The sequence below is a fragment of the Platichthys flesus genome, chromosome 6, assembly GCF_949316205.1.
Source record: "Platichthys flesus chromosome 6, fPlaFle2.1, whole genome shotgun sequence".
NCBI classification, from domain to species: domain Eukaryota; kingdom Metazoa; phylum Chordata; class Actinopteri; order Pleuronectiformes; family Pleuronectidae; genus Platichthys; species Platichthys flesus.
In genome coordinates, this window is record NC_084950.1 from 9379283 (window position 1) to 9398554 (window position 19272).

Consider the following 19272-nt stretch of genomic DNA (forward strand, 5'->3'; position numbering starts at 1 on the left):
GAGGAGGAGGAAGAGGAGGAGGAGGAGGGTGGTGTGGAGCATATAACGTCAGTGCTTTCACCATATGAGCAGGCTGCACCGAGGCAGAGCTGGAGCTTGCAAACAGTGGAGTAAAAAAACAAGAAGTGTTTACACTGACATCACACTGACAGGGACGTTTGCATACAAAACAGTGGGACAGCGCCACAAAGGGCCCCCCACTTACAGGCCACTTATTTGTCCAACATCCACTCTAAATTCCTGATTGAGAATATTTTTGAAAACTGTTCCTTGACAAATGGTCATACACACGTTGACAAAATTGTTGGTACCCCTCCGTTAAAGAAAGAAAAACCAACATTGGTCCCTGAAGTAACTTGAAACTGACCAAAGTAATAACAAATTTACTGAAAATTAACTTATGAAAATCAGACATTCCTTTTGAATTGTAGTTCAACAGAATCATTTAAAAAAAAAAACTAATGAAAATGGCGTGGACAAAAATGATGGTACCCTTAACTTAATGTGTTTTTGCACAACCCTCTGAGGCATCATTGCAATCAAGCGATTTCTGTAACTCTAAAAGAGACATTTTCACCTCTCAACGGGTATTCTGGCCCACTCCTCGTAAGCAAACGGCTCCAGCTGTCTCAGGTTTGAAGGGTGTCTTCTTCGTGCATGTTTCAGCTCCTTCCACAGATGTTCAATAGGATTCAGATCAGGGATCATAGAAGGCCACTTCAGAATAGTCAAACGTTTTGCTCTTAGTCATTCTTGTTTTTTTTTAGCTGTGTGTTTGGGTCACGATCCTGGTCGAGGATCCAGTCCACTTTGGCTCAAACAGCGACGGATGGTGCATCTGATGGTGGACCTTGACCTTGGAGTTCACCTCTATCTCTTTGGAAATTGTTCTGGGCTCTTTGGTTACCGTTCGTATTATCCGTCTCTTCATGCGGCCAAGTCCAGGGAGGTTGGCTACAGTCCTGTGGACCTTAAACTTCTGAAAAATATGTGCAACTGTAGTAACTTGAACATCAAGCTGCTTGGAGATGGTCTTATAGCCTTTACCTTTAACATGCTGGTCTATAATTTTCTTTCTAATCTCCTGATACAAGTCCTTAGCGTTCTGTGGTCCACGTTCAGTGTGGTACACACCATGATACCAAACAGCACAGTGACTACTTTTCACCCTTTAAATAGGCAGACTGACTGATAACAAGTTTGAAGAAACCTGCGATGCTAATTAGAGGACACACCTTAGTTTAACATTTCCATATGGTCAAATTATTTTCAATCTTTTCTAAGGGTACCATCATTTTTTTCCAGGCCATTTTCATTAGTTTGTTATTTTAAATGATTCTGTTGAACCACAATTCATAAATAATGTCTGTTTTTCACTAGTTAATTTTCAGTACATTTTTATTTATATTACTTTTTTCCGTTTCAAGTTATTTCAGTGACCACTGTGGGTTTTTCTTTCTTTAACGGAAGGGTCCCAACAATTTTGTCCACGTCTGTATGTGTTCTGACAAGAAAGGGGCACTTCAGATTCAGCTGGGGTCCAGTCCCCCCAATGCCCCAACACAGACCATGTGTTTCAATGTCACGTTTTTTTTACCAAAAGCTTGATGGGCATTGAGCCTGAATATAACACAGCGGGCAAAAAAGCAAAGACACAAAAAGAGTAAAGTCCGCAGCAGATCTAAACATTTTCTGAATTAGCGGCCATAATTTACACAGAGGCGTCAATTATATGTTTAAATATCCATGCACATCCTGATTCAGTGAGGGGCTCATTAAAGTAATTTTTTATAGTTGACTGTTAGCTCTGTAGCTTTGAGTAAATTGTGTGTTTCTTAATAAATCCTCATATTAATTGTTAGTTAGTGATTCAAAAAAGACTACATGCACACCAGGGGCCAATCGGATTTCAACTGGGGCAAGGGGCGCACTTGACCCCTTGATTTGCACCAGTGGTCCAGGGGTTCCTATGAAACAGCATCCACTGTGTAAATGATTTGAAAGTAGCCTATTGGTAATGAATGTGATATTTTTTAAATTTCCATTAAGGGTGTTGATCCTAAAGAATAAAGAGCAGTCAGCAAAAAACAAGAGCCAAAAAGGTAGAGTGACAAGCACTGTGGAGCTGTTCACTGCCGTGGTGCTGAAACTGTGAAACCTGCTAAGTTGTAATTGACCATATGGACCACAGGAGGGTGGTGAGTACCCGCTAAGTAGGTAAAAAGCTTTGTGTCAGCAACAACATTTGTATTACGCTTGAATGTTAGACCTCATTCGCTAAATATCCAGAATGTTAAACTGACAAAGTAACTTCATTTTAATATTTAGATTTTGTTCTAGACTCCATGAATGGAAAAGTAATAGTGTTGATGAAGTAGGATATATACGAAACAAATGTAGGATCATACAAGATACTAAATGCTGTAGCTTTATTATATTTACTTGTATATCATATAGTCCATTTCATTCCATATCATTGTTATGTACTTCACATTCTGTCTAAAGTTTGAAGGAAAAAAGGGGAAGGAAGATTTCCGTGACAATTTTATCACAACTGCTTTTTATTTCATCAAATGTAATGATTTACGGTCTATGAAGGGGGGCATTTGTTCATAATGTAACTTTTAAGATTACACAGAGGCCGATGTAGAAGATGTTACACTTTCATCTGGAGGATTTCTTTTTTCTCACACTTTTATTATTGTTCAATGTGTCAAATTTGGATTACATTTGATGGAGTAAATTGGGTTACTTTCCTTGTTCAAGCTGAACTGTTAACAAAAAGAAAGAGAATCACATATACAGACAGATATATGAACCATTCAGAATGTTTATTTCAATGGCCATAGTGGTGGCAGGGCAGTTACAAAAGCGCTATTGGGCCCTTTCTTTAATGTGGATTGGACCCAGGGTGACTTGGCCTTCCCATATGTAACCTGAGAAAGAAAAACAGAAGATGTGTGTTACACTATCACTATGGTTGTCTCTCAACCCAGATAAGTACACCCTTTGATATAAAGTTTACAAAATGCTGGCTGTTAAATTTTTCCTATATGAAATCAAACTATTATATAATTATGTAGGAACAACATACTTTCACTGGACTTCTGGGACGCGTCACGAATCTTCCTACCAGGGGTAGACGGACGTGGCTCGGCAGCTGTCATTGTCTCACAGGATTCACAGACTTCATTAACACCGTTGGCCTCCCTCCACATCCTGGGAAGAAAAGGAGGTGTAGGATAAGAAGTCCCATATCAATTCTCCTGTCATGCTTTCTAATTCACACACGTTCGTATAGGCACACTCGCAGACTCACCCATTTATATAGGAACAAGCTCTTTGTTCACTATTAATGCCGGAGGCAACTGATGGTCCTTTCAACATGCAGGTAATGTAGACCTGGTTTGATTATCAGAGAATTAAGAATGTTATTAAATCCAATATTGCAGATTTTTATGCTTAATAAAAAATATTTTATACTTAGGTTAGGTGTGGAGATACTCACTATTCCACTCTCAGCATTCTGGAACCTGAAGGCCTCCAGCTGGAACTGAAGCTTGTTCTCTGCAGTGCGTTCAAGGAACCTTGAGGAGGAGTCTGTGATCCTGGCATCAACCAAACACCTGAACACGAGAAAAAACATTCAAAATTGCAGAGGGACATGCTGGGTGTTCGTGGTCTGCAGGACAATTCAAGTGAACTTCTTAAACTACCTCACCCATTGTTTTCAATGAAGACATATCTGGGGAATGAGGTCACATCAGGAGAAAGAGTAGCCACACAGCTGTTCACAAAAACACGGAGGGGCGTGTGGAAGAACTGCTCGACGGTAGCCTCAATATTAACAGTATCTCCCAAGAAATACACGTTGCTTGGTCTCTCAAAGTTGAAGTCAGCTGTGCATTTAAAAACATACATTTCACTAATGGTGACACAATCATATTTTTAATTACAGTTCCATAAATATATAAATACGCAGATACATGATTCTGGAACTCACCAGTCATAAGTCTCAGTGTGAAGTGTAAGAACTCCTCTGACACCTTAACTGCGGAGAATGGGACCCACAAAGGGTGAAGAGGAAGACTGCTCACATCTTGCTTCCTAAATAATGAGACAGGTTTCCTTAGTATGCAAGCAACTTAAGTATTCCATCATTTGTTGTATTCCACACTGAAATTTATTAGGTCAAACGCTATAAGTTAAGATTTTGTTTGTGTTTAGTTTCTTTATTGCCACATTTCTTGTTGATCGACTACATACCTTTGATAGTGGCAATCGACAATTACAGCAGCTCTGCTAGTCCTCACCACAGGAGAATCAGCCAGACTTTGTGGAATATAGTTCAGAGTGAAGGTGTAGATAAGGGAATCTTCTGTCAACTGGCCAGAGAAGTAGAGAAATAAATATTAGTAACAGCAAATAGCAATATATACAAAACATATTTTCCCATACTAATAGTTAATAGTCATCATAACAGATTTTTTCTTTTTGTGCTTACTGCTAATGAGCTGCCACAATCAGAGAGATCGGATTGAAATATCAACACTTGGGCAGCTTGGTCCTCTCCGACAGCCGGACAGCTTCCCAGGGTAAGGTCAGCAGGATTGATCAACTGGCCAATCCCAAACAGGTCCTTCTTGACCTCCACTATAGCATCCCTTTCTCTGCACTCGACGGCAACAGTTGCAGCAGCGACCGGAAAGTTCAGCACGAAAGGCACGTCAGGCTTGGGATCAGGCTGGGGATCTGCAGGGTATTTCCAGGTGAGGGGTTTCTCAAACGTCTGCTTTGCCTGTTGGTGCTCTTTAGGCGGATTTTTGATGGGCTCCTGTGTCACTGGCTTCTGCTGTAACCACTGAGCATCACATACGCTGCCAAGCAAGGAGAGTGCCACAAGGCACACCGCACTACACTTCATCCCTATGGCTTCACAACGAGTGCTCTGCACACTTCACTGGATGCTGTAAGGAGGGTGGATATGTGCACATACTTTTATACCACGTGCATATGTTTACTCCCACTACATTCCCGCCCCTTCAACTGGGCCCTCCTCATCAGACCTAATGAGAGTAAACCTTAGCCAATGACATATGTGCAGCTGTTGACCAAAGCCTATGACATAGATGTGTTGAGACATTTTCAGCTAAAGTTCAGATTATTTAATCTCTTGATACATAAAATGTGACTGTGCCCTAAATTGTATACCCTATTTAAAAAGTCTACATACATCTGCAAACATAAATCAATGTGAGGATAATGTACCAAATTGAACAGTATCATGCTGGTAAATTGAAAGGTTATGTTAACTTTTCTTTAAGCAAATGAAAAAAATGTGTATAAATAGTTGACAACCATGTACCAAGTTATGTTGACCGTGGATTAGGTCTACCTGCCCTTAACATGAAATGTCAACTTCTGCATTCTGCCAAAGTACATTTAGCAGAATGTTGAAAATCAATTTGGCTCCAGCAAAGTCACAAAGAGGAGATAACATTGTTCCAACACTTTTAGTCAGAGCTTGGAGAAAAGTGAAATGACTTTATGTGACTATACTTTTTAATGTTGCAAAGCACTCACTAGACCTGATGATGATTTTGTGAGCTTAAAAGCAGCTGGTGTTTTAAATCAGTATGTGTGACTAAATAAAGATCTTTAATACTTATCTGCTTATTACTCTGGCAAATTCCAACCACTTATATTTTAAATTCAAGATTTAACAGTTTAGCTCTGAAGAGTTTCCTTATTAAATAAAGATTTATTAAACATATAACAATTAAAGACGTTTTTGTTATATTTTTGAATGTTTAAAACAACTTATATTGTATTAGTCAATATTTAACAGGAAATGTTTTTTTAATGTAAGTTATAACTCATCCAAGTTTTTTTGAAGGAAGTTAAAACAGTGACAAGGGTCATGTCAGACCAACCTGAATTAGCAAACATTAAGCGTCTTGTGTGCACTTTCACGAGCAAAGTTCCCAGAATCTTTTTTTTGCCAGTATTTTGATGAAATTAACTATATATATATATATATATATATTACACATATCCCATAAGTAATTCAAAGAAATAAACCAATTTCAGTAGCAGCTATTCTGTCACACTGTAATTAGGATGTACAACAATGAACTAGTTATAAAGTTATATAATGATAGCTAGTGGCTTGTCACTTGAGTATTCTCCTGATTATCATTGTCTTCGTAGATTTTTAAACAAAAACTAATTATGTTTTCAGTTTTAAATATACACATGACTCCAGCTGAAGATTTCTTTAATTTAATTTTGAATACAATCCAGTGTAAAAGAAAAAAAACAAGTTACAAATCTGACATTCATGACGAGTCTGATGTACATTAAGGATTTGCTGAGTCAAAGAGGAACCTTCCGCATATCAGATGCGGATCCGTTAAATCTACTAAGTACTACACTGTACTAGATGCATACTCTAACCACTGTAATTCCTCTTTCATCTTGAAAAATCTGAACACTTCACTTGGTGATTCTGTCAATTAAATATTAGTGCATATTACAAGAAGAAGGATGGGTATTTTTAGAAATGACAACTGCACTTATAGATGAAAAGAGGTATAAATTCTGATGGTGAGTCTACCTGTTTGGCATTATCTTGAATCTCTTCATTGTTCAACCAAACACCGCCCAGTAACAGGAGCATTTCATTTGCAGTTGCGGGCGGCCAATAGGATGTGAGATATTGACAAGTCTGTCTTTGCAATATCTGATAAAAGGCAGCAACTTTGCCCCACATTTTTCACAGTATCTGGTGTTCTTCGTGAATCCCTCTGCTGTGAAGCCACAACAATGAAGTTGATCAGAGGTTGTCTCCTGGCATTGGTCCTTCTTGGCTGTCTGGCTGATGCTTAATATTCCAAGCCCCAGCAGCCCCAGCATCCCCAGCCGACCCAGCCGCCCCAGCAGCCCCCTGACGCCCTAGCCGCACCAGCAGCCCCAGCATCCCCAGGCATCAAGATATGCACCACCATAACCACCTCAAAGGCCGCCCTTAACGTACCAGTTAGTATATCACTCTTGTGATGTGGCTGAACATTACAAGATACAATGTGGGGTTTTCAGTATCTCTGGCAAAGAGTGTGAAGCTATAAGCTGCTGCTTTGATGGACGCACCTGCTATTATGGCAAAAGTGGTAAGTATTTCTGTATTGCTGAAAAAAACTTAATAGATACCAAACTCTTTACTTCTGGTGAACTTAAACATTTTTAAAGTATATAAGCATTTGAGCAATTTGTGGTTGTTTTGAAAACAATCATAAAGCATCTATGGGTTATATTTAATGGAGTATTTCAAAGATAATTGGGCTGGGACCAGAGTACCAAAAGAAAACAAACATAGATAAAGTATACTGGACTGCAATGTAATCACCATCTTTCTAAAACATACCATAAACAAAAAGGAACATGGTAGATTAATTTGAGAGCTGCTATATTTGTCCTGTATGTACCTGAGGGGATGAACTCGGCAGGGCTGTATGCTGTCACCACTCACGCCACTCTCTCGTATAAACACTTTCCCAGAAGCCTTTGGGGTACGAGGAAGCTGACGTATCGTTACCCAAAGCCCAAAACAACCAATGAGAATAGAGAAAGAACGCGCACACGCATTTTCATTGGTCACTGCTGACACCTGAGGGGCTCGAACTCGGTAGGGCAGTCACCACTCACGCCACTCCCTCAAATAAACACTGCATTTCCCAGAAACCTTTGGGGTACGAGGAAGCTGACGTATCGTGCCGCAACTCCCGAAACAACGAATGATATGACAGAAAGAACGCGCACACGCATTGTGATTGGGTATCGCAGACGTCAGTTCGGCTCAGTCCGGAACGCTCCACGCTGTCGGTGGACGTCAGTAAGTTGAGTGTTCTGATAGTTTAATGCTCGATTTAAACCTGCCCCCCACATGCTGCTATCACTGGCTTGTTATGGTCGCCTCTTCCGGTTAAGGAGCATTACCGGTGCCCTGCGTTCCTCATTGAGTCCACGCCTCCGCCTCACACCGACACTGAACAACCGCCGTCCTCTGCTCCTCGCCCGCAAACTCTCGATGCACTCGAGTGGAAAAGCGCAAACCAGCCGCGGAGGTCGCGATGAGCCGGGCCCCGGAGGAGCAGGCGAACCGGGCCCGGAGCTCTGCGGCAACATCCCCTCCATCATTACGGAAGACATGGGTCCTCCGCTGGCGAGGAGACGACAGGATGTCGTGGTTGACGAGAAAAACTTAAGGACCCCGAGTCCTCTGTTCGACGCCGGCGCGGACGACGACTCCGAGGCAGAGTCGTACCGGGGCGGGAGGACCGAGGATGTGGACCGGGACACCAGGAGCCGCGCGTATGCTTGGTGCCGGGACTTTTTGTCCGGGTCGTGGAAGACGATCCCAGAGGAGGATTTTGAGATCAGCATCGTCAGGTGAATAATAAATGACAACGATGTAAACAGCACCGCAGTGTCCTTGTAATGATGGAGGGTCGTTTTGTAGTCAACTATTATGACGACTCTGTAATGACCGTCATTAACTGTTCACTGTTATTATTTATACAAACAATAATCATAATCATAATTAAACGAGAGCAAAAGGAGCTAGGACACTAGATCCATAAATCAAACCAGTAGGGAACGAAACGTGGCAACACGCATTTGGGTTGCTATTTTTATAAGAGTGCATTTGAGGGATTTAACAAATAACGTAACCTCATTGATAACACAGGTAAAAGACGGCTTGTTATTTGTTCATTTACCAGTAAGATAATAATAATAATCATGTCAGACATAGTAGAATTAAAGTTACCCATGGAAATACATACAGGAGACATGTGAATGTGATGTAGCATGCGCCCTTGATCATGATCATTGCAGGATATGGCCTTAGTTATAGGAATTTTACCTACAAAATAGAACATGAGTTCCATACTGACTAACCTTCTTTCTGTGGACTCTTGATAAGTAGTTATGGCTCCAGATTGGAGCCACTATCTTTATGGTTGTTCTCAGAGGTGGGACCAAGTCCTTTTTTTTGCAAGTCCCAAGTAAGTCTCAAGTCTTTGCCCTCAAGTCCCGAGTCAAGTCCCAAGTCAAGACAGGCAAGTCCCGAGTCAAGTCCCAAGTCAAGACTGACAAGTCTCAAGTCAAGTCCAAGTTCTGCAGTTTGAGTTTTGAGTCTTTTCGAGTCCTTTTGATCACTGATTAATAATATATTTACACAGATCATGTATGCTTTTAAAATCTGTATTTATTTATTAAAACAAGTGCAATTGAAATTGCAGAAAAACAATTGTGCCAACATTGCACTTCCCTATTCCACTATTAACCAGTCATTTTTAACATTTAACTCATATTTTGCAAGAATATTCTTCATTTTAAACCACTCCTACAGAATGAACACATTTGAAAAAACAAGTGCAACTGTAATTATTTGTACAAAAGTGCTAACATTGTATTTTGCATTTTAACTAGTTCCACAGCAGTTTCTGTCCTGTCCTGTGTTGATCTCATCTCATTTATCTCACCTCATATTGTCTGTGTCTGTGTGTACATGTGAGAAACATAAAAAATACATGAACATGAACATTTCTGTCCTGTCCTGTGTTTATCTCATCTCATTTATCTCACGTCATATTGTCTGTGTGTTTGTGTACATGTGAGAAACATAACAAATACTTGAACATAATAATGAACATGGTTGTGCTTTTTATATGTCAGGGCCCTATGCTGAATTGCATTTGCAAAAGACCAAATTGGCCAAAGTCTGTCAGTCATTTGTGCACGATGGGGACATAGTATGATTCCACCCAGTGCCGCTGCGAGCCATTTTGGTGCCCTAAGCATAACTCCTCTATGATTACATTAAATAATCATCAATAAGTACAAACAAGAATAGTCAATCTTCTTTAACTTTTTTTTGAGCAATTTAATCTCTTGTTCTGCCTTTTTTGTGATATACATGGCTAAAAGGTACCTAATATTTCTATATTGAAATAATATCGGCATTATAATTGTAAGCTAATTTATTTAATGACGTATTGTTAAGGGTTGATTTGTATATCCGGTTTTAAGTGGGTTGTTGTTAGTGACTCTTATTTTGAAAGGGGGGTTTAAAGGAAGTGGGTGCTGTGAATAATGAAGTTGTAAAATAAACGGAGAATAAACGGATGTGCTGTCCCGAGCGCATGACCTGCTCTCGTGTCCTTTGGCGGCTGAAGCCGGACTTATTGGTTGTATCATAAGTCCGTGAATCCTAGTCTCGACCGTGAAGTCCAAGTCGAGTCGCAAGTCTCTTTACATTTTGTCAAGTCGAGTCTAAAGTCATCAAATTCATGACTCGAGTCTGACTCGAGTCCAAGTCATGTGACTCGAGTCCACACCTCTGGGTGTTCTGCTGCTGTTTTAATCGTTTTGGGTCATATTGTCTTGTTATGTAATGAGCTGTATCCCCGCTGACACTATGGGACACTTAACAATTGAAGGTGTGTGTGTGTGAAAACGTCACGACTGTTTGCTGTCCTGGCTCCTAATTGACGGAATGAGTTCCCCATTGACATCAGTACAGCAGAAAGATTATAAATGTAAAAACACACCCTTTCTTGGAAGATTGTACTTTCTTGATTCTTGTTGTTCTGGGTTTGTACCCTCACGTACTTATTGTAAGTCGCTTTGGATGAAAGCGTCAGCCAAATGAAATCAAATGTAATGTGGGTGGGTGTGGTTTGTTGAACCTTTTCTGGGACATTAACTTGCCAAGAGCTCAACCAAAACACAACAGCCTCCCATGACAAATCTACATGTTGGTTGTCTTCTGATCGTCCAGAGAGGTGGCCTGTGGGGTCAGGTTAACCTGCCTCTGTTTTTGTTTTTGCAGTGGTGGACTGAGTAATCTGCTGTATCTGTGTACATTGCCTGAGCATGTGAACTCGGTGGGAGAGGAACCTCGCCAGGTGCTCCTCAGGATCTACGGTGCCATCCTACAGGTTGGTCTGCTTCCAAGAAATCATATTATTCCATGGCCCGGTGTGGCTGCACATATTTAATAATTATGGTGGGGAAATGAAAATCAGATCAAATGACATTAAAAGCATTTTGAAAATGATGATATTGTGTCTGACATTCAGTCTTGTCTGTGTCTCTGTCACAGGGTGTGGACTCTCTGGTGTTGGAGAGTGTGATGTTTGCCATCCTGGCAGAACGAACTCTGGGCCCAAAACTTTATGGCATCTTCCCTGAGGGACGCTTGGAACAATACCTTCCAGTATGAAGCACACACAAGAGAAATAAACTGTGTCTCTTTTGTTTCACACTCCTATCATCTCCAGCCAAATCATACAAGCACAATAGATATTGGTCTATTTGGATGTTAATGTGAAATTAAAGCCCTCAAAAAGCCAATTCATTAGGGCTACAATAATAAATGGTGATAGGACAATTCACAGTGGAATTATGACAACATCATTGTCCGAGATACAGGACATTGTGTTTTGATGGCGTGTAATCAAACTTTGACGCCACGCCACGGTCACACTGTGTGACCAAAAAACCTATTCATGAGTTAGTTTGTATCCCTATCTTTGTGACACTCATCTCAATTTGAAGTTGATCAGATGAAAGCCCTGAGACAAGTTCGTCAAAGCAAAGTAAAAATGTGAAAAATGGCCACTAAATGCTAAATTGGGGGCTTCCTGTTGCGTTTTTCATAATGCCCCTTGAGACTTTTTGTTTGTCTGGTCATGATACACCTGTGTAACCCCATTAGGTTTGTGGAGATTCCAAGGTCCTGCTGCCATTGCTTTCTGCTTTAGTTCATTATGTTACAGAAGCATTCACAGATGTATAGTAATTTCCCTGTATCTCTGTTCTCCCAGAATACCCGCATGAACACAGAACAACTTTCAGATCCTGCCGTCTCAGCTGAGCTCGCAACCAAGGTGGCACGTTTCCATGAGATGATTATGCCCTTTAACAAAGAGCCTAAGTGGCTGTTTGGGACCATTGACAAGTAAGGACCCCCTAAGTATCACTCTCTTTCTAGCACTATACATTTTTTCTACTTATTTGTATCATCTACTTTATTTCTTTTAGATACATGTATCAAGTGATGAAGCTTAAATTTGTACGGGAAGCACATGTGAAGAAATTCAAGAAGCTGATGAAGTTTGACCTGCCTGCAGAGCTGCAGAGCCTCCGGTGAGTCCTGCACAACATTCTGTATGTTGCATGGAGTGGCTTTATATGTATTTTTATATATAAAGCGGCTATGGGAGGAAACCTCTTGTATCCCCTGGCCCCTCTTTTCAATACCCAGCAGTGTCAGTGAGCGACAGAAAGCGAGGAGAAAATAGCAGAACGATGATGCAATCCTTATTGCTCAAGCGATGGGTGCTTACGTGTAGTTCCATCACAGCCGTATCATATTACTCACTGTAATCACCAGCTCGGAAGGGTGTCAGTGTAGTCTGTTCCACTTCCCATGTTAAAGGGCAATCCCCAAAAACCTGTAGAGTGGTTGTATTGGAATGATCATATCTGAGAGTTTTGGTGGGTGGTGACCCTCTTGTCTGCCAGTGAGGCGCGGAAGTTACTGTCAACACGTGTATTCAACAAATAATGAGTTATCCTATCATATTGATTTTGTGCTCTGTATATAAACTAGTAAAACAATCCAAATACCAACTTACAGATTTGTTGAATACAAGTTTAATCTGAGGGAGAGGACGGGCTGTCTGTTTCCACTCTGAATGCTGACCTTTGTTCCACTTTTGCCACAACCTCACTGCTGCGTCCTCCTGACGCTCTGACCTTGGCAACCAGTAGAGTTCCAGCGCAGTGCTTATTGTCCGTGTTTATGTATGAACACGTTCGTCTATCTAGTAGATAAACCAGTCTCCCACTGAAGGAAAACAGGGCCAATGCACTGTCATCACCTGACGCTCGTCCTCCTTCTTATCGGAGCTCATAACATGTGTTTGGTTCAGACAGATATAAGATATCAGATGGACATTGGTTTCTTTCTCCCCTCAGGATTTATCACTTTAATTTCCGCAAGGTTTTAGTTATATTCCCCAAAGCCTCCTTTTAGAGTGTTGAACCCCACTTTGACCAACGTTTGAATGAATAATTCAGGAGCTTCCTCATTCATAAACACTATGGAACTATAAAATGAACAAAGAGGCAAGAACAAACAATAACCATGTGTGAGAGAGGCCGGGTAACACAAATGACGAAAACAGTGAATATAGCGATTATCTCGTACTTTTGAATTTGCATCAAGATCAATTATATAATGATAAGTATTTAGACCACAACGGAGCATTTAAAGGAAACTTTACATTTTTTAAAATAATTATTGAGTTATCAATTTCCTGCTCATGAAGATTATGACACTAGTATATTGCCCAGCTCTATGGGCTTGTCTAGCCGGGGTAGTAGCTTTTTTAAATGGCGTCATATGTATTACCTATGAAACCTCTGTGATTACCTGCTATCCCATACCGATAATCTAAATATGGAACGTTACGTTAGATACCGTTGAATGTGTTTGTCATGTTTTGTCCCACGTTAGCTGCCCACCAGCAAGAGTATAAGGGGCAGGGGTGGACCTGGAATGCATGTTGTGCAGTGCAGCCTGGTTTTCCAGCAGTAAAACAGTGAAAGCTGTTGATAACATGACACGTGACTGTATCTCATTGCCTCAGAGGCGTTTCTATGGGCGAGGACATCTTGACCCCCTTTCCACGCCCTCTGCGACTGAGGCTATATTTTCATCAGTGTCTTTTTGATAGCTAGTAGAATTCTAATAAATCTCAACTGATTTCCATGAATTTTTTGGTAAGGGTGAGACAAGACCAAAGGCATTTGGGAGTAGATCCAGATAAACTGTCAGATACAGTTTTTCGTTTGGGGGGGGGAAGGGCATTTAACTTGGCAGAGGAATGCCCTCTCATACTGCCCTTATAATTTTCAATTATATATTTCTTTATTTCTCATAGAAGTATTATAATAATGCTTGAGTAACCCTACTTCAGAGTTCAGTACTTCACCATCTCTTATTTCTCTTCTCCCTTTTTCTTTATCACCTACTCTTTTCATCCGGCTCTCATCTCCACAACAGTGCACTGCTGGCAGAGACACCATCACCAGTGGTTTTTTGCCACAATGACGTCCAGGAAGGTAAAATAAACTTCTCACAAGTTTGTCTGATTGATCCTTGTCCCCTGTCCTGTGAGACTCTTCTGTCACATTTAGAAAGAAGAGCAGGATATTACATAAGTCAAAACGGAGGATGGGGTCTCTATTAATAGGGACAGCTCATATTCGTATGCATCCTCCTATGGGTGAAAATGAGTCATGGACGTAGATGGGGTGACAGCCGCTGATTTAGGTTTCTAATGAATGAGTGTTTCACAGAACAGGAACTCACTGAAGCGGAGCTTACATCACATGGCCAAATGTATGTGGACACCTGAGCATTACACCTACCAATGTTAATTCCATGTGCATTATTATTATTATGCTGCCTTAACAACCTGCCCTCTTCTGGGAAGCGATCTGATTTGAAACTCTGTGGAACAGGAATAAAAGTGTTACCCCAATGCTATCAATTATCACTTATTATAACATTCATTCTCACTTAGAAGCCAAACCCCAGAAACAAAGTACAGTGGATGTTACCACATGCTTTTGTGTATTTCTTACATACAGACTTCTAAGTTACTGACCACACAAACTGAATATCTATTACTTTTAGAGCGTTTTTGTCAGAAATGTGACTCTTAAAGTACAACAGGCAGCTGAAGAGAGTAGATGCACCATAAGAACCCACGTTATTTCCACACACGGGGTATTTACGCACACTCAATGTGTGATGGCGGCTGCTCTTTGACTGTCTCCGATACTTGTCATTGTTACAGAAATAAAACCACTCATTAGATCAAAGTGGATTTTCTCACTTCTTGTTTTTCTGTTACAGGAAACATTCTGATACTGGACGACAGTGGCCAGTCCTCATCAGACAGACTCATGCTGATAGACTTCGAATACAGCAGCTACAATTACAGGTAATGTGTGAAGGCTGAGGTGTGGAGGGATCAATGAGTCCTACATCAACACTGCTGAGGCCTTATGGTTAGAAGTTAGTGTTTTGGGACTGCAGTTTTACATCTTTCCTCTGTGTATTAATATAGAACATGTTATTTTGTAGGGGTTTTGACTTTGGGAACCATTTCTGTGAGTGGATGTACGATTACACCTACAACCAGTGGCCTTTCTACAAAGCCTCACCAGAGAACTACCCCACCAGAGAGCAGCAGGTCTGTCTAAGCGTTTTATAGCCCTAGTGTAAACGACAGCTACTTTTCTTTCTACAGCTCTCAACTCCAGGGCTCAGTTGTTTAGGAAAAGGTGATGGAAGTGTTTTGGTCTCACAATGCCCTCTAGTGGTTTTATTTCTTAATACAAGTGGACCATAAACACAAAGTTTTGCCAAACAAGACCCAAATGTCTTTGTTAGTTCTACACTTGTGTTATGTTAAGTCCACGTTAGCAAGATGTATAGAATGCATGCACACTTTGCTTGTTACACACACAGAATATATGTTTGTGCAAGAAGTTGAAACCATTTCCTCTCCAGATCGGTAATTTGTCCCACAATCGTGATCTAGAAATGTGTGATCAACAATTGTAATGAAAAAGCATCTTTATTAATAACAGTTTTGGTACAATTAACTTATTGTTTGTATTTATTTATCTGTTGCTGATATAATGGGTTAATAAGAACAAAATATGAGAAAACAAATGCTTATGTAACGATAATTTATTAAATGGAACAAAGATGAAACTAATTAAACAGTCCATCATAACATCTACAAATGTAATAAGGATAATGCTCATTCTTTTTGCAGCTTCATTTCCTAAGAAGTTATTTGTCAGAACGGAGAAAATATTCAGACATTCCTGAGGACCAGACGAAGATCGAAGAGGACATGATTATTGAAGCCAACAGGTGATTATTTACAGCAGTGGTGTGCAGTCACAACTTTTGGCAGAATCACAGTAACCCTGGCAGTGTTGTGTTATTTATTGTGTGTTTGGTTTGATTTGTAGGTATGCATTAGCTTCGCACTTCCTCTGGGCCCTGTGGTCCATCATTCAAGCCAAGATATCCAAGATCGAGTTTGGATACATGGTAAGGAGAATAGTTTTTGTCTGATGGAAACAAGTAAACATGACATTTACTTAATTTTTCACTCAGTCTATGCCTTACAGTGATTAACATAATTTTTTGCAGGACTATGCCCAGGTTCGATTAGATGCCTACTTCAAGCAAAAAAAGCTCTTCTCCTGAATTCCACCCTGTCGGGATATTTATGTTCAGCAATGTGTTATTGAAACACCAGCTCTATGCATGTCAGCTCATGACCATCTGTGGTTTGTGAAAAGTGTGAATTTGCAATTTAAGACGTGTGCATAAGCACAATAAAAGCTTTCAGGCAATCCAATTTCTCAAAGTACGTGCCTCTACAAAGAGTGGAATGTTGTTGGAGCAGATTTAGCTCTGTAGCTCTGAATGTTGTTGTGAATCATGTAATGTTCAGATATGCTGTTTTATCATTTTTAGATGCACTTAACATTTCTGGACCATTTTTTGTGACATCAATAATTGTTTAGCTGCACTGTCTTTGCATGTCAGTGATGGACAATCCTCGTTGCCAGAGTTTTCATGTCTTTTCATTTTAGAATCTTACTGTAGCAATCATGTTGTATTATTTCACTTGTAGAAATGAGTTCTTCATTGTGGGAGGCTTTTGTATAACTCGTTGGTTCAGTGTTTTCATTCCACCTTACCTCTTTCTTCTGATGTTCATTATGTATTTAGTCGCATAGGTATATCCCATGAATGCAGATTGTGAGGGAAGACGGAAAGTAAATATTCTCACCTGCCGCTCCAAACTTTATCATGTGTCAGTTAGTTTTACTGCAGAGAAGAATAAGTGAAAATGTGACCCACCAATTTTTGCAGTTATTTTAAAAGTTTACCTATATTGTTAACTTTTCACAGGGGCTATTTTATACATTATCATTGTAGCAAACAATACTTCCAATTAGATTAACCATCAGAAAGCTTATTAGACGTGAGGCACTTAATATTGGATCTTGTCACTACTTTGGTTGCAAGGTAATGAGTGTACATTACTGCTGCTCCTCTAATTGTCCGCACATGTTCGATTCAGGTTATATTATCTCTTGTCATATATGTGTCACTCTATGCTAATGTCAATGATTTAAATGTTTTCTATACATAAAGTGTTTTTATTTGACAAGAATAACTTCTGTTATAATTTCTACATGGCACATTAGTGTAGCAACATTAAATTGGATGGATTAAATAAAATTCAACAGTTATTGAAAACAGTTTTGGAATAAATTCTTGACATAACCATATAAAAACATGTATTATTTATGACTTTCCTTCTAACTCAATTGAATGTGAAGTGGGGTTTTGACATTTATTTAATTTTTATTCGTTTGTACTGTCTCCTGGATTGGACTCAATGCACTGCCATCAACTTTAATGTCCATATCTTTGTTTCGTGCATCATCAGTTTACTCTTGATACGAAACTACTGAAAAAGAATCCGTGCCTCATTAACTGTAGCTGTTTTTACAGCAGAGTTGTCCCTGTGCAGTTTCATTCTGTTAAACTTTCTCTTTATTGTTTCGGTCCTATTTGCACTACTAAAACATAATTCAAAAATAAACGTGCTTGGAAAATATACTGGTGGACTTTTTTTATTTATGTATTTATTACCTGTTCGTTAACTAAGTATTCAAATTAATACTATTTAATAAATGTATTGACACATACTCTCATATTACTGCGAGGTAACTTGAATGCCCCATGGTGACGTGCCAGAGGGCCGACTGTTGTCCTACCTCCATGTGCCAAGAATAGACCGGCAGGAACAAAAAGTCTACTGCTCAGAGATCGAGGGGAAACTTTAGAATTAACTGGATCTGTTGCAGAACAAACAGGAACTCTGAAGCCAAAGTTTGATCTTAACCAGCCTTTTATTTACCATGCTGTTCCTATTAACACAGGGGTCTTAAATCTTAGCTGACTTTGCCGACTGTGCTGTCAGAGGGCACGTGTGTGTGACTGAGAGCTGAGGCAGGGCGAAGGAGTCGAACTAGAGGTACACAACTAAACGGACTCTTCCAGCCGCTGTTCTTCCATTGTGCAGCAGCTGTTTGGAATTCTTTGGCGGGGGGCTTGCCTGACCTTATATGGAGCCTTTAAAGCACCATTCTGAATGTGAGATTATAGCAATGGTAGTGTGAGTGGAGCAAAGACCTTTTATAGTTGTCAAAATCTAATAACAGTAATATTGACTTATCCTGTTGAAATAAAGTGAAATGTACTTTTATTGATGCAAATTGTTTATAATTTCCTGGATAACCAACCATTTCAAGTTCATCTCCACCAAGGTTACCAAGTACAACTTGACTAATGTATATACGTTATGTTTTTGATGACAGATGTTTAGGATGTACAACACATGTACAGAGTACGATTTTAGTGAATCCCAAAGCTCCATTAAGGAAATACACCAGCCAGTTCCCTTCATCTGCAACAGGAGAAGTTCTATTAATTTTGTCTTTTAAGTGTTCATTTAACTTTTCAAGACAAAACATTGACAGAACAAAACAAAGAGGACAAGAACAGTGAATACAGGACAGGCAACAGAACAGTTAACAGCAGTGTGTGTGTTTTATTTATTTATAAATAAGTTACTATATAATTATATTAACAGTACTAACAAGGTGCTACTACTACACACACTGTATACCTCATTTAAACACTGCTTTATCAAACAAAATGTAAAAAATGTATATGAATGTACTAAATTCTCATGTATTATTAACAGTATTTGAATTAATAGATTGGTGCTAGTCCAGTTATTTAAATCAGTATCGGACCAATATCCAATAATCGATCGATTAATAATCTCATCAGTGCATCCTCAGGCGACTTTAATCTACACTCTACTGCACTTATCTGACAGCTCTATCTACTCACCAATATCACAAATGTTATAATATATATTTTTGCTTCCAAGTGAAGTTTGTGGATTTTAACTTTTCTTTATCAGCACAGAATGACAAACACTTAATAAAAAGCAAAAAAAATGTATGAATCTGAGCTGAAAACATTAGTACAGGATACATATTATTAGACATTATCATACA

General features: G+C 39.7%; 2 protein-coding genes across 2 annotated transcripts; one reads left to right on the plus strand and one right to left on the minus strand.

The window, feature by feature from the left end:
• Positions 1-2415: 2415 nt before the first annotated feature.
• Positions 2416-4982, minus strand: LOC133955850 (zona pellucida sperm-binding protein 3-like). Its single transcript, XM_062390887.1, has 8 exons — positions 4505-4982; positions 4267-4385; positions 4004-4107; positions 3722-3899; positions 3509-3626; positions 3320-3402; positions 3095-3219; positions 2416-2936 (listed from the first exon to the last, which is right to left on the minus strand). The coding sequence occupies exons 1-8, from the start codon at positions 4922-4924 to the stop codon at positions 2875-2877; spliced, it is 1209 nt and encodes a 402-aa protein (XP_062246871.1). The 5' UTR covers positions 4925-4982; the 3' UTR covers positions 2416-2874.
• A 2733-nt stretch (positions 4983-7715) lies between these two features.
• On the plus strand, positions 7716-17800 carry chkb (choline kinase beta). The gene is made up of 11 exons (XM_062390886.1): positions 7716-8448; positions 10895-11003; positions 11168-11281; positions 11892-12025; positions 12109-12213; positions 14138-14196; positions 14996-15083; positions 15227-15335; positions 15927-16027; positions 16129-16210; positions 16313-17800. Exons 1-11 carry the CDS (start codon positions 7943-7945, stop codon positions 16367-16369), a joined length of 1464 nt encoding a protein of 487 aa, XP_062246870.1. The 5' UTR covers positions 7716-7942; the 3' UTR covers positions 16370-17800.
• Positions 17801-19272: the final 1472 nt, after the last annotated feature.

Bases quoted from the DNA above. Each gene is read 5' to 3' on its own strand.
- LOC133955850 (XM_062390887.1), bottom strand. From the start codon at position 4,924: ATGAAGTGTAGTGCGGTGTGCCTTGTGGCACTCTCCTTGCTTGGCAGC. The intron at 3,403-3,508 runs GTGAGTATCTCC...TAATCAAACCAG, and splicing joins AGAATGCTGAGAGTGGAATA to GTCTACATTACCTGCATGTT. The intron at 2,937-3,094 runs GTATGTTGTTCC...TTTCTTTCTCAG, and splicing joins GTCCCAGAAGTCCAGTGAAA to GTTACATATGGGAAGGCCAA.
- chkb (XM_062390886.1), top strand. From the start codon at position 7,943: ATGCTGCTATCACTGGCTTGTTATGGTCGCCTCTTCCGGTTAAGGAGC. The intron at 11,004-11,167 runs GTTGGTCTGCTT...TCTCTGTCACAG, and splicing joins TCTACGGTGCCATCCTACAG to GGTGTGGACTCTCTGGTGTT. The intron at 15,336-15,926 runs GTCTGTCTAAGC...TTCTTTTTGCAG, and splicing joins ACCCCACCAGAGAGCAGCAG to CTTCATTTCCTAAGAAGTTA.